The 13,626-nt window shown below is 46.7% G+C and overlaps 1 protein-coding gene across 4 annotated transcripts in view; it reads left to right on the top strand.

Moving 5' to 3' along the window:
• Positions 1-13,626, top strand: part of LOC308328417 (phosphofurin acidic cluster sorting protein 2-like) — a 111,945-nt gene that overhangs the window by 88,544 nt on the left and 9,775 nt on the right. For 3 of the 4 annotated variants that reach the window (XR_013965288.1, XR_013965289.1, XM_080782231.1), the window contains exons 15-19: positions 713-819; positions 3,771-3,985; positions 4,821-4,931; positions 8,455-8,557; positions 13,504-13,546. Coding sequence is in view for 2 of the 4 variants with exons in the window: in XM_080782231.1 (XP_080638357.1) it covers positions 713-819; positions 3,771-3,985; positions 4,821-4,931; positions 8,455-8,557; positions 13,504-13,546 (579 nt within the window). In the remaining 2 variants the exon portion in view is untranslated. The remainder of the gene's footprint in view (positions 1-712; positions 820-3,770; positions 3,986-4,820; positions 4,932-8,454; positions 8,558-13,503; positions 13,547-13,626) is intronic. The other variant, XM_080782232.1, reaches the window with a different exon arrangement.

Here is a 13,626-nt window from a genome sequence, read left to right as displayed (position 1 = left end):
ATTAAAGTACGTAGCGGAGGTGCTCCATGTAATTGTAATGTAATTGTAATTACAGTACGTAGCGGAGGTGCTCCATGTAATTGTAATGTAATTGTAATTACAGTACGTAGCGGAGGTGCTCCATGTAATTGTAATGTAATTGTAATTACAGTACGTAGCGGAGGTGCTCCATGTAATTGTAATGTAATTGTAATTACAGTACGTAGCGGAGGTGCTCCATGTAATTGTAATGTAATTGTAATTACAGTACGTAGCGGAGGTGCTCCATGTAATTGTAATGTAATTGTAATTACAGTACGTAGCGGAGGTGCTCCATGTAATTGTAATGTAATTGTAATTACAGTACGTAGCGGAGGTGCTCCATGTAATTGTAATGTAATTGTAATTACAGTACGTAGCGGAGGTGCTACATGTAATTGTAATGTAATTGTAATTACAGTACGTAGCGGAGGTGCTCCATGTAATTGTAATGTAATTGTAATTACAGTACGTAGCGGAGGTGCTACATGTAATTGTAATGTAATTGTAATTACAGTACGTAGCGGAGGTGCTCCATGTAATTGTAATGTAATTGTAATTACAGTACGTAGCGGAGGTGCTCCATGTAATTGTAATGTAATTGTAATTACAGTACGTAGCGGAGGTGCTCCATGTAATTGTAATGTAATTGTAATGTAATTGTAATGTAATTGTAATGTAATTGTAATTACAGTACGTAGCGGAGGTGCTCCATGAACAAGGTCAGCCCATCGTGTCCACCTGCTCGGCTGCCGACGTGCAGGCTGCGTTCAACACCATCGTCACACGCATCCAGAGATTGTGAGTCATGCGCACGCACACACACACACACAGTCACACACGCATGCACGCACACACGCACGCACGCACGCACACTGCAATATATAATATAGCATAGCCTAATATGCATACACATTAACAGTTGGATTTTAAAACGATGTATTATTTACATAATATACATCTAGCTATTTGTACCCATGTCTGGCCATCTACAGAGAGTTCAGGATTTTTTTGTCTGAAAACGTATTTCATTTTGAAATGGGGAAAAGTGTAGGAACCCTAACCCCTGCACGAACACAGCAGTTCATATTTTAAGTTACCGTTCAACATCTAACGGTGTTCTTCAAAATAATCATACAACACATTGCTTTGTTTAATCTCTGAATGTCTATAATATAATATGTCAGTCAGTCAGTCAGTCAGCCAGCCAGTCAGTCAGTCAGTCAGCCAGTCGGCCAGCCACATCTGCAGGAGTGCTGCCTGCCCTTGACTTCCTTCTCTCTGAGTTTATCCGTGTCTCGGTGAAGGCCTTTGCATTTCAGCCTCCTCCTCCTCTCTGATACGATGTCTCCTCTCCTCAGGACATGGTGTCAGTGGGACATGGTGTCAGTAGCCTCAGTCCACTGTCTCTCCTCTGCTCTGTCAAACCAACCCGTCTCCTGTTTCATAGTAATCTGGCTGAACAGCGAGACTTCCTCTCTCTCTCACACCTGCTCCTCACTCGACCTCGTCTGCTCTGTCTGGGGGGGCTTGGTGTCCCGCAGAGCGCTGCACACACCGCTCTGAGGTCCATACGCTCCCTCCCTCCATGACTTCCGACTGCTCCGGTTGCAGCGTTCTCTCTCTCTCTCAGACGCGCTGCTCGTCTCCAACAGTTTTCAAACGCTTCCTTTCCGCCTACCCGTCTGTCCTTCAGAGAGCTCTGAGAATGAGTCATTTTCCCGTTTCCGTTTCACCACCTCGCGCAGTCGTGTAAATAACTCCTACTGGTGGAAACTAAATTAGATTAAAGTCTATCTCGCTATAGCTGCTTGGCAGAAATGGAGAACATGTTTTTGAAATATCATTTTCTGAGACCGCTGTCATGATTGGTCCAAATTCCCCCCATCCAGCCCCGAAGTCCGGGAAAAAAAGCGCTTCCTTGTCTCAGCGTTTAGCGGGTGGAATTACAGACGCTCATCTAGCTTTGGAAGATTGTGGAAGAGATAGGCTGGCTTGAGAGACCAGCTGCAGCATCAACGCTCTCACACAGAGAAGTCCATATTCTCTCTCTCTCTCTCTCTCTCTCTCTCTCTCCCTCTCTTTCCCTCTTAATCTTTTTTTTCTTTAGCTCCATGGAAATTTCCCCTCATTTTGTTCTTATCTATTCAAAATGAGTGTTTTATTGTTGTAAAGCAGCAACAATGCACTAGATTGGCTGTCGTTCAAGGTGGGAGGGTGTGGGTGACAGGTGGAGAGGTGACTCTGGTGGGATCAAAGACGTGTTTGTTACTGCCTGGCTGGCTGTCAATCTGAGGGCGTTGAGGTGGCCTGGGAATAGGCCAAAATAACCACATAAAATGCCCCCCAAAAAACCGCAAAGGATTTACTCACAGGTCTGCACGTCCATGTGCACTTTGTGCAGGGGGGTGGGGGGGGGGCTTCGAGCTTTCAGTGCCCAGGGTGCTAATCCAGGGGCCCTCAGAGGTGCCCAGGGGCCCTCAGAGGTGCTAATCCTGCCCTGACATTTTTATGTCGAGGACCCCCAGAATGTATTGTATGTATTTGCAAAAAATATAGCAGATCTACAAGCTTGTAGCGCAGCACTGGGCTTGTAGATCTGCTATTTTTCAACAGCTAAAATCTAAAATAACATTTGGTTAAAGAGGTTTGAGTGTCACTCTCTCTCCGTCACCCTGTTTTAAAGAGGTTAGAGTGTCTGTCTCACTCACTCTCTCTCCGTCACCCTGTTTTAAAGAGGTTTAAGTGTCTCACTCTCTCCGTCAGCCTGTTTTAAAGTGGTTAGAGTGTCTCACCCTCTCCGTCACCCTGTTTTAAAGAGGTTTAAGTGTCTCACTCTCTCCGTCACCCTGTTTTAAAGAGGTTTGAGTGTCTCACTCTCTCTCCGTCACCCTGTTTTAAAGAGGTTTGAGTGTCACTCTCTCTCCGTCACCCTGTTTTAAAGAGGTTTGAGTGTCTCACTCTCTCCGTCAGCCTGTTTTAAAGAGGTTTGAGTGTCTCACTCTCTCCGTCAGCCTGTTTTAAAGAGGTTTGAGTGTCTCACTCTCTCTCCGTCACCCTGTTTTAAAGAGGTTTGAGTGTCACTCTCTCTCCGTCAGCCTGTTTTAAAGAGGTTTGAGTGTCTCACTCTCTCTCCGTCACTCTGTTTTAAAGATGTTTGAGTGTCTCACTCTCTCCGTCACCCTGTTTTAAAGAGGTTTGAGTGTCTCACTCTCTCTCCGTCAGCCTGTTTTAAAGTGGTTTGAGTGTCTCACTCTCTCTCTCTCTCTGTCACCCTGTTTTAAAGAGGTTTGAGTGTCACTCTCTCTCCGTCACCCTGTTTTAAAGAGGTTTGAGTGTCTCACTCTCTCTCCGTCACCCTGTTTTAAAGAGGTTTGAGTGTCACTCTCTCTCCGTCACCCTGTTTTAAAGAGGTTTGAGTGTCTCACTCTCTCTCCGTCACTCTGTTTTAAAGATGTTTGAGTGTCTCACTCTCTCCGTCACCCTGTTTTAAAGAGGTTTGAGTGTCTCACTCTCTCCGTCACCCTGTTTTAAAGAGGTTTGAGTGTCTCACTCTCTCTCCGTCAGCCTGTTTTAAAGAGGTTAGAGTGTCTCTCTCACCCTCTCTCCGTCACTCTGTTTTAAAGAGGTTTGAGTGTCTCACTCTCTCCGTCACCCTGTTTTAAAGAGGTTTGAGTGTCTCACTCTCTCCGTCACCCTGTTTTAAAGTAGTTTGAGTGTCTCACCCTCTCTCCGTCCCCCTGTTCTTCCAGCTGTAACTGCAACGCCCAGACGCCGCCCACCATCAAGGTGGCGGTGGCGGGGGACCAGAGCTACCTGAGCACCATCCTCCGGTTCTTCGTGGAGCAGCTCGCCAACAAGACGCCCGACTGGCTCAGCTACATCCGCTTCCTGGTCATCCCCATAGGTAGGTCAAAGGTCATCCCCATAGGTAGGTCAAAGGGACACTTCCTGGTCATCCCCATAGGTAGGTCAAAGGGACTCTTTCTGGTCATCCCCATAGGTAGGTCAAAGGGACACTTTAACCCATTTAGGCCTGACGAAACCCATGTTTATATGTCAGTCGTTCATACATACATTTTTATGTCAATGACCCCCAAAAATATTTCTAAAACGGGTAGTCCCAATACTTCATTCTGATTGGCTGGTTACCGTCACGTGACCGGTGTAAATTTCACCGATAACCCACTCCTTCAATCACTTTGTATCATCCTGCAGCCTTGTAGCTGAACTGGGGAAGGGGAGCGCTTGATTGCTTTACAAACACATGCCGTGCGGGCGTCTAAGCACCGCCCGGCTCATATGACTGTGAATGTGTGGCTCCAGGCAGTCCCGTAAATACATCAAGCGCTATTCTCCCGTCACATAGCCTACTTGCCGAGCAAAACAAGGAAGTGTTGTGGCTCTGGCTCGCTCGCTCTGGTGGCGCAAAGCGTAGCTACTTTTGTGAATTCAATAGTTTTATTAGGTTAATATTTCTATATGTTTGTAACCGTTTTAGAAAAGCAATAAGCCACTCGAGGCCCCAGCTTACCGGGTATTTTACACTGTAAAATGCCCGGTAACCTGAGACCTCTCGTGGCTTATTGCTTAAATAATTGGCTGCCGATCCCAATCTGAAAATATGTTGTTCCAGGGACCCCCTCAGAAGCAAAGATTTGAGTAAAAAAAAATCGCTCTGAAATAATATATATTCAAAGTGCAATTTGTGCCGCAACTATAACATAATGCTTTAAAACACCAAAGGGGGTTCCCGCCCCCAAAAATGGGTTAATATAATGTTGTACTGTACCCCCCTCCAGGTTCTCACCCTCTGGCCAAATACGTGGCCTCCTTCGACAGCAGGTTCAACAGCATCTTCATGGACACTGCCTGGCGGGAGCTGTTCTGCAGGACGGAGCGGCCCACCTCAGGTAGGACCGGCGCTGACCAGTGTGTTGGTTTTTTTATTCCGACCAGTTCCTTTACCCTCCATTAGGCACCCTGGCTGGCCAGGGGTCAACAAAAAATAACTACCGCACCGGAGTGCACTCGGCTATTAGTTTGCATTGCACAGTGCGCTCAGTGCGCTATTTCCGAACGCGCCCTGAAACTAAATGAAGTTTCATTCCAGAGAGTATGACTAAACTAAAAATAGAAATGCCAAAAACAACACTGTTATCAACACAACAAGAGGGTGAAGGTTACCGTCATATATATATACGTATAGGTTATACAAACTCAACGGGGTTCAGTCGGTGGGACTCAGGATTACCACAGTGTGTAGATCTGGACACAGAACAGGCCACTGTGTGTCTCGTGTTCACCCACCGTGAAAGAGAGAAGAAATGGGATCAGAGTGCGCCGGGTCAGAGTCTGATGGATGTTGGAGGAGAGGCGAGGTCCGGGAGGGACTGTGGGGACAGGGGGGGGACGGGGGGACTGTGGGGACAGGGCTGTGGGGACAGGGGGGGACGGGGGGACTGTGGGGACAGGGCTGTGGGGACAGGGGGGGACGGGGGGACTGTGGGGACAGGGCTGTGGGGACAGGGGGGGACGGGGGGACTGTGGGGACAGGGCTCGGTTCCATCATCCTAACCGCTATAGAAACCCCATCTGGGGCTCGCCGCTGTGATGAAAGGAAGCGCTCATCCGCACACCACCACAGACTCCACTCCGGGGCAATTCAATCATTTATCCTCTCCGGGGTTTGTGGAACTCCATCAGAACCAAAAGCTACAGTGAAAATGTCAGATGACAGACGACCAGGGGTCGGCTGTGTGCTCACCTGTAATTGGGAATTCCAAGGGGGGGGGGGGGGGAATGAAAACATTAGACTGAATGAAAACATTACAATTAATCCAAGCATCCAATTCAATCCCGTCTGAAGTGAGTGGTACTGTACTGTACTGTACTGTACTGTAGTGTGTCTGTGTGTTAGGCTGTGCAACAGTGACACCGGGTGGTGAACGTCATATATCTCCGTGCTCGTGCTATAGGAGTGGTTGCGCCACTCAAAAAGCAGATCTACAAGCTCAGGCTCACAACATGTTGCACCGTGACACTTGAGCACGTAGATGGTCTGTTTAGTATTCACGCTACTTGTTGTACGACCAAGTATACGGGGCTTAAGTGGTTAATGTTGTCTTTAGGCAGATCTGAAGTGAAATTATAATTATAGGCTTCCAATTAACTACATACCCTCATGCAGCTTGTACATCTCAGACGGGTTGCCAATGGCCATAGGCTGTGAGGACAGAACACACACACACACACACACACACACACACACACACACACACACACACACACACACACACAGAGAGAGAAACACACAAACACAAGCCTCTCTCCATCCAGCCCCTCAGTTCTAACCGGTGTCAAACCCATTTATTATCATTGTCACTCGACCCTAAGACGTTTAATGTGCTTCACAATAATAATGAAGTACATCTGCAAGGGAAACAGGCCCACATAGAGTCACATACTGTCAACACGCTCACACCGGGGTCAGGAGGACAAGTGAGGAGAACTGGCCGTACGAGAATTGACTGCTTCCTCCTGTGACAGCCCGCGAGAGCCTGGCGCATTATTATTCATTAAGCCATTTTGGGCGGGAACCCCTTTTGGTGTTTTAAACATTATGTTATAATTTAGCTATTGAAAAATAGCAGATCTACAAGCTCGTAGCCCGCCACCGAGTGGCGCGCTACGAGCTTGTATAGGTCTGCTATTTTTGAAAAGTCGTGAAAATGTGGCGCAAATCTTTGAATATTTATTTCAGAACGATAATTTTTAACTAAAATATTGGATTCTGGGGGGTGCCTGGAACTACATATTTTGAGATGGGGGGTCCGTGGCCCAATAGAGATAATTCTGGGGGTCCTTGACATGAAAAAGGTTGAGCACCACTGACATAGAAACATGGGTTTTTCAGAAAAATCTTAGGATTTAAAAGCCTTTTTTTATCGATGTCAGCCAGGCCGCACAACACCGTAGGCCATGTTGTGCATGCTTGCTTACAGAGAGGGGATTTATCCTTCATCTACTCTGTTTGCCAGCTGAAGCGTTAGTGAAGCTCTGAGCTAAAAACGAAGTGCCGAGCCAAATCGCCCTGAGCCGCCGCTTTTAATTCAAAACATCTGACGGCGGTGCGGCGGCCCCATATGCGTTTACCGCACCACGAGGGGAGGGCTTGTGATTGGGTGAGACGGCCGGGCCCGTCGGCGGGGTAGAGGGAGCGCTCCTCCCGCTGTGTTCGTTGTAGGGGGTCTCGACGAGGACTTACTGTTCTCTGCCTATATCGGATCGAAACTCCAACGGGACTGAGTCGGCTCAAAGCGAACTTCGCAGCGCTTGACACGACACCTTGCTGGCTTCATAGCTCGCTCGGTGGTGTCTCTTGTGGCTCAAGTTCGCTTGAGAGGGACGGAGGGCGCCCCTCCGTCACGGTCTAAAACTAGGGTGCCTCTCCGTCACGGTCTAAAACTATAGGGCGAAGGTTCCTCCCTTCGTGGTGCACAGAACTAGCGAGCAGCCCATATTATCTGTCCCATTTGTCTTGTGCTTTGACATGTAATTCCTCCCAGGTATCTTGCTGTCGACCTCAACCACATCTTATTGTGAAAGCATTAAAGGAGAAGTCCATGCTAGAAGGCTTTCTTACCTTTATTTGTGGTTGTTACGTCCCCACCAAAGAGGTCCAGGTGTTATTTTGTGCAAAAGCGCATTATTGGCTATTTCCGCAAATATAAGCCCTCAATGGGGGTTGAGTTTTTGTGCTAATTCGCTTATTTCTATTGAAATAAGTAGTAAAGTGTGCCGCTTGGGATACTATTTACATTATGAAGAGAGGATATATATACAAACAAATTGATTTTTGAGTGATGGAAATAAGCGAATTAGCACAACACCCCAATGCCCCATTCAATGCAATTCAATTAATTGAGGGCTTATGGTAGGGGAAATAGCCAATAATGCGCGTTTGCACAAAATAACACCTGGACCTCTTTGGCGGGGACGTAACAACTACAAATAAAAGTAAGAAAGCCTTCTAGCATGGATTCTCCTTTAACCCATTCTGAACGGGAACCCATTTTGGTGTTTAGCATCATGTTATGCTTTAGCTATTGAAAAATAGCAGATCTACAAGCTCATAGTGCGCCACCGAGGGCGCGCTACGAGCTTGTAGGTCTGCTATTTTTGAAAAATCGAAGAACGACTGACATTTTTAGAATCTGATCTCGGGTCAGAATGGGTTAATCGGACCAGTGTGTGTCCAGTGGAAACCTCGTATGAATCTGATCTCAGGTCAGAATGGGTTAATACAATAAGTAGGTATTTAGTAGCAGCCAGACCTCACATACACATTTACCTTTGAATGAACTCTCATGCATCTTCCATCGTTTATACAATGTCCATAGCCCATTATTCTTCGCCGCTGTGTGTCTCTGGCAGATAACATCGACGTAGCGGGACGAGTTGTTCAGTATCTGGCAGGCGCCAACGTGTCCCACCAGTTCCCCATCTCGGAAGCCATGCTCACCTACAAACAGAAGAGGTAAGCTGACTCGGTTTATGTGACGTTATCGTTGTGCGTGTGTGTGTTGTGATTCTGTTTTATGTTATCTTGCATGCCTCTCTGTTGGAATGATTCCTAACATGATGCTTTGGTGTTGTGTGTAACCTCCTACAGTCTCTACTTAACATGGCATGAAGACAGAAGCAGGGCTACAGTCTCTACTTAACATGGCATGTAGACAGAAGCAGGGCTACAGTCTCTACTTAACATGGCATGGAGACAGAAGCAGGGCTACAGTCTCTACTTAACATGGCATGTAGACAGAAGCAGGGCTACAGTCTCTACTTAACATGGCATGGAGACAGAAGCAGGGCTACAGTCTCTACTTAACATGGCATGAAGACAGAAGCAGGGCTACAGTCTCTACTTAACATGGCATGTAGACAGAAGCAGGGCTACAGTCTCTAACATGGCATGTAGACAGAAGCAGGGCTACAGTCTCTACTTAACATGGCATGTAGACAGAAGCAGGGCTACAGTCTCTACTTAACATGGCATGAAGACAGAAGCAGGGCTACAGTCTCTACTTAACATGGCATGTAGACAGAAGCAGGGCTACAGTCTCTACTTAACATGGCATGAAGACAGAAGCAGGGCTACAGTCTCTACTTAACATGGCATGTAGACAGAAGCAGTGTCAGAGGCTACAGTCTGTCAGCTAAGCTCGGCCTGATCCTCGTTGTCATAGAGAGAGAGAGAGAGAGATGTGAATGAACATGAATTTAATTGCACGGCGGAAACATTTCAATATATGCACATGCATGCAAACTCACACGCAAAACATGCACGTACCATGGTGGACACACACACACACACACACACACACACACACACACACACACACACACACACACACACACACACACACACACACAGACGGCTGTGATGTGTGATTAATATGCACCTTATAGTTAGTAATCTCCGACATAAAGATCTACTTCCTAGTTTGAGCCAAGGACTATTAAATGAGGACAGGAAGCGAGGACCGTACGGTGGACTCCATGTTGCTCCCTGGAAGGAAAGAAAGAAACATGCGCAACTGAGACCAAAGGAAGCTGAACGCGGAAGTGTTGGCTGCATGTAGCCCATTGTTGGTCCACCGTACGTACGGCCTTCGCTGCCTAACCTTATTTAATGAACCTTGGTTTGAGCCTGACGGTACAAACGAGTTAAGACATTCAGGACCGGTTCTGAGCTCCCTTTCCTTCAGAGAGGTCACGGGCTCAGGCGGGGGATGAGCTGAACCCGGTCGTTCACCTTACAAACACAACATGGACTCATTGATTGATTGATTGATTCTTTATTTAAGTGTCATGCTTCCGAAGAAGCCCGGGCCCGGCCCATATGGACTCACAGGACACTTTTTACACTTTACATAAACAATTACAATAAACCCACATGACGGTTTGCAAACAATGACCGAGTGAATACCAAACTGACACTCCAGATCCTTTACGAGGCAGATTGCATAATATACTATACAACATAAAATAAAATAAAATACACCATTAGGCCTGCTGTGACAGGAGACACATGTACCTACTTGAAGAGCTGGGATTGTCTTCTAACTCCAGGCTCTATAGAAACAAACTGGGCTGTCGTAAATACTTCATAATTAAATAATAACCAGTCTAACTTCTGTCCATCTTCCCAGAATAGATCAGGATTTCTTTGTTGCATTGCCTCAAACAGTGCTAACAACAAAACTCATTCCCTGTTTGTTTATTTGCTTGCTGCGTGTCTGTCTGTCTGTTTTCCTTCGAGTCTTGATCGAACCCCACCTCTCCCTTCTCTTTGTCAGAGCTGCTTCCTAATAGACACACAGGTGGTACTTGATGCGACATGACAATTTAACACTATTGCATTCCTTCTTCCCCCCCTTCCGCTCCCCTTTGCTTTGCATTCAAGGAAGAGAAGTTTGTATTTTGATTTTTACATCAGGTATTCCAATTCAACTGTTTGTCCACCCTGGTCCCGTCCCGTCCCCCCTGTCCTCCATTTGGCTTGAGCCGTCTTACCGTGTGTGTGTCGACACATTTCCCTTTTTTCACACCCCCCGTAACCTCACGACGCACTCATGTCCTGACTTGTCTGTCCTGGTTTGTCCACTCATGTCCTGACTTGTCTGTCCTGGTTTGTCCACTCATGTCCTGACTTGTCTGTCCTGGTTTGTCCACTCATGTCCTGACTTGTCTGTCCTGGTTTGTCCACTCATGTCCTGACTTGTCTGTCCTGGTTTGGACACTCATGTCCTGACTTGTCTGTCCTGGTTTGGACACTCATGTCCTGACTTGTCTGTCCTGGTTTGTCCACTCATGTCCTGACTTGTCTGTCCTGGTTTGTCCACTCATGTCCTGACTTGTCTGTCCTGGTTTGTCCACTCATGTCCTGACTTGTCTGTCCTGGTTTGTCCACTCATGTCCTGACTTGTCTGTCCTGGTTTGTCCACTCATGTCCTGACTTGTCTGTCCAGGTTTGGACACTCATGTCCTGACTTGTCTGTCCTGACTTGTCCACTCATGTCCTGACTTGTCTGTCCTGGTTTGGACACTCATGTCCTGACTTGTCTGTCCTGGTTTGTCCACTCATGTCCTGACTTGTCTGTCCTGGTTTGCTGTGACTTTTGATTCTGACACGCTGTCATTCCTTTCCGTCTCTGTTGGTGTAAAAGAAATGCCTAACAACCTTATTAATCAATAATAATAATAATAACACTCTAAGGAGAATTCTCACGTCTTTCATCATGTGACATTCATCAATTGACATTGATGGTTATTTCTTGCCCTTTGCCCCCCAATGGTAAGTGAATAGGAGTTGAGTTTGTTTTTCTCCAAAATGGCCTCCGGAACCCTCCTCAGCATTCAATTAGAAAGACATTTGGCATTGGTCTGGTCATGTACGGTGATTTAAGATGAGCTGCCATGTTGAGGGACATACTTAACCCATGACTCTATTATCTGATGTCAAAACCACACCCTGCTCGTCATCAAGATTTATTTATATTCTAAAATCTAGATCTATCTAAAATTCTATATTTTTCTTTCTTTTTTACTGCGACATACTAGTGTAGCCTTGGCCGGGAGGCGAACCCGAGACCTATAAATCCGTTGGCACGTTATGTTACCAGTCTGCTAAAGAGCCAGGCCCGATAGGCACACCACGCAGCACTGCCTACGCTAGTGTCATGTAGATTAGCTATTTTCACTATTCTTGAAATGGGGATTAAAGGGGGGTGTACGTGATAAAAATAAGTGATTGATTTTTATTTAAGTTTGGGTCCCAGGGAGACACTATTTAACTGTTAAAAAAAATGCAAATGCAAAATAGTAAAAAATTAAAAAAAGGGCAAATAAGTTTAGGGATAAGGGGTTTAACGGTGACGAAAATGGAGCCCCAAATGTCTCTTTTCGGTCTGGAGCTGAAAACGTTTGGAAAGCCCTTCCTTGGTCCAGGAGAAGGTCCATGCCTCCCTGTCTGAGCAGGATTGACGTCACCTCATCCCTACATGAGGGATCCTCGGGGAAGACACACCATTAGAACGGGATCATTTATTTATGACCCTGTGGTGGTTTAGACATCAGGACTTTGGTACTCTATTCATTAAGCATTAACGGTGGTTAAACGATTGAGTACAAGGAGAACAAAACCACAAGCCTTGATCTCAGGCTATACCCTGATTACCCTCTCAACCCAGAGAGACATTGGACATAGGGAAAAGAAATAAGAAAACAAAATAGAGGAAAAAAATAGGGGAAAAACATATGGAAAAATAATAGGAAAAATAATAAGAAAAATATATAAACCGCGAGTTTTCGTCGCGCCATCGAGAAAGCGCAAGTTTTCGTCGCGCCATCGAGAAAGCGCAAGTTTTCGTCGCGCCATCGAGAAAGCGCAAGTTTTCGTTGCGCCATCGTGAAAGCGCAAGTTTTCGTCGCGCCATCGTGAAAGCGCAAGTTTTCGTCGGTCCATCGAGAAAGCGCGAGTTTTCGTCGCGCCATCGAGAAAGCGCGAGTAGACGTCTAAGTACATCTGTCAATCCCCTCTAGACAGAACACAGGAACATAACAGAAGGCCGTTCAGTTTTAGTCCCAGCATGTTGAAAAGGTCTGCTTCAAATCCTTCAAATCTGCAGCTGGCGGTCTCCTTAGTGGCGCACTGGTACGGTTTAAAATAAGCACACCGTACCACCACCACCACCGAATCCAACCTGATCTCCACTGTTTGGTCACTTATCTGGTAGCCTGGGGGGTCCACCTATTCTTTCTATGTCATACAGTAGGCAGCTCCCGGCAGGATCCGCCGGGAGAATCTAGACGCAGCTGCGCGACATGAGACTAATTCATTAGAGCTACAGACAGAGAGAGAGGAGTGTGTGTGTGTGTGTGTGTGTGTGTGTGTGTGTGTGTGTGTGTGTGTGTGTGTGTGTGTGTGTGTGTGTGTGTGTACGTGTGTGCGTGTGTGCGACTGTGCGTCAATTTAACAAAGGTGCAGAAGATCAGAAATCAGCAGAGAGTGATCGACATTTGCGCTACTCTGTCGAATTGAAGTGGACTCGCCCCCCCCCCACACACACACACACCCTGAGTCATTTTGGTTGTAAGGAGCGGAGCCGTTTCATTCATCTCATTGTAGCATAACACCCCCCCCTTCCCTTCCCAGAATAACCACATTCCACCCAGTCAACCAACCAGGCATGTGCCATCACATCCCACTGTGATGAGACATGAAGTAGTGGGCCATGTACGTGGTACGCACCGTACGCACGGCACACACAGGCCATCATTCTTCCAGTCCAGGGCCATCGTCGAGTCATGATTCATTTCCGATAACCCTGGAGTGTTGAAACCTTTTTCTTAAAAACCGTAATTGATCCCCATGAACTGGCTCACAGCCCCGCCTTGTACCTTGTGTCTCTGTTCACACAGCCCCGATGACGACTCCTGTCAGAAATTCGTGCCATTTATTGGGGTAAGACAACGTGATTTTTATACATTGTTTTTTTTCCCCTCATGTGCACAGTGACAGACGTGTGTCAGTGCAATTATGTG

Source organism: Protomyctophum bolini (assembly GCF_963924005.1).
Source record: "Protomyctophum bolini genome assembly, chromosome: 14".
NCBI lineage: Eukaryota > Metazoa > Chordata > Actinopteri > Myctophiformes > Myctophidae > Protomyctophum > Protomyctophum bolini.
The sequence above is the reverse complement of the archived record's forward strand: the minus strand, read 5'-3'. Positions and strand labels throughout refer to the sequence as shown.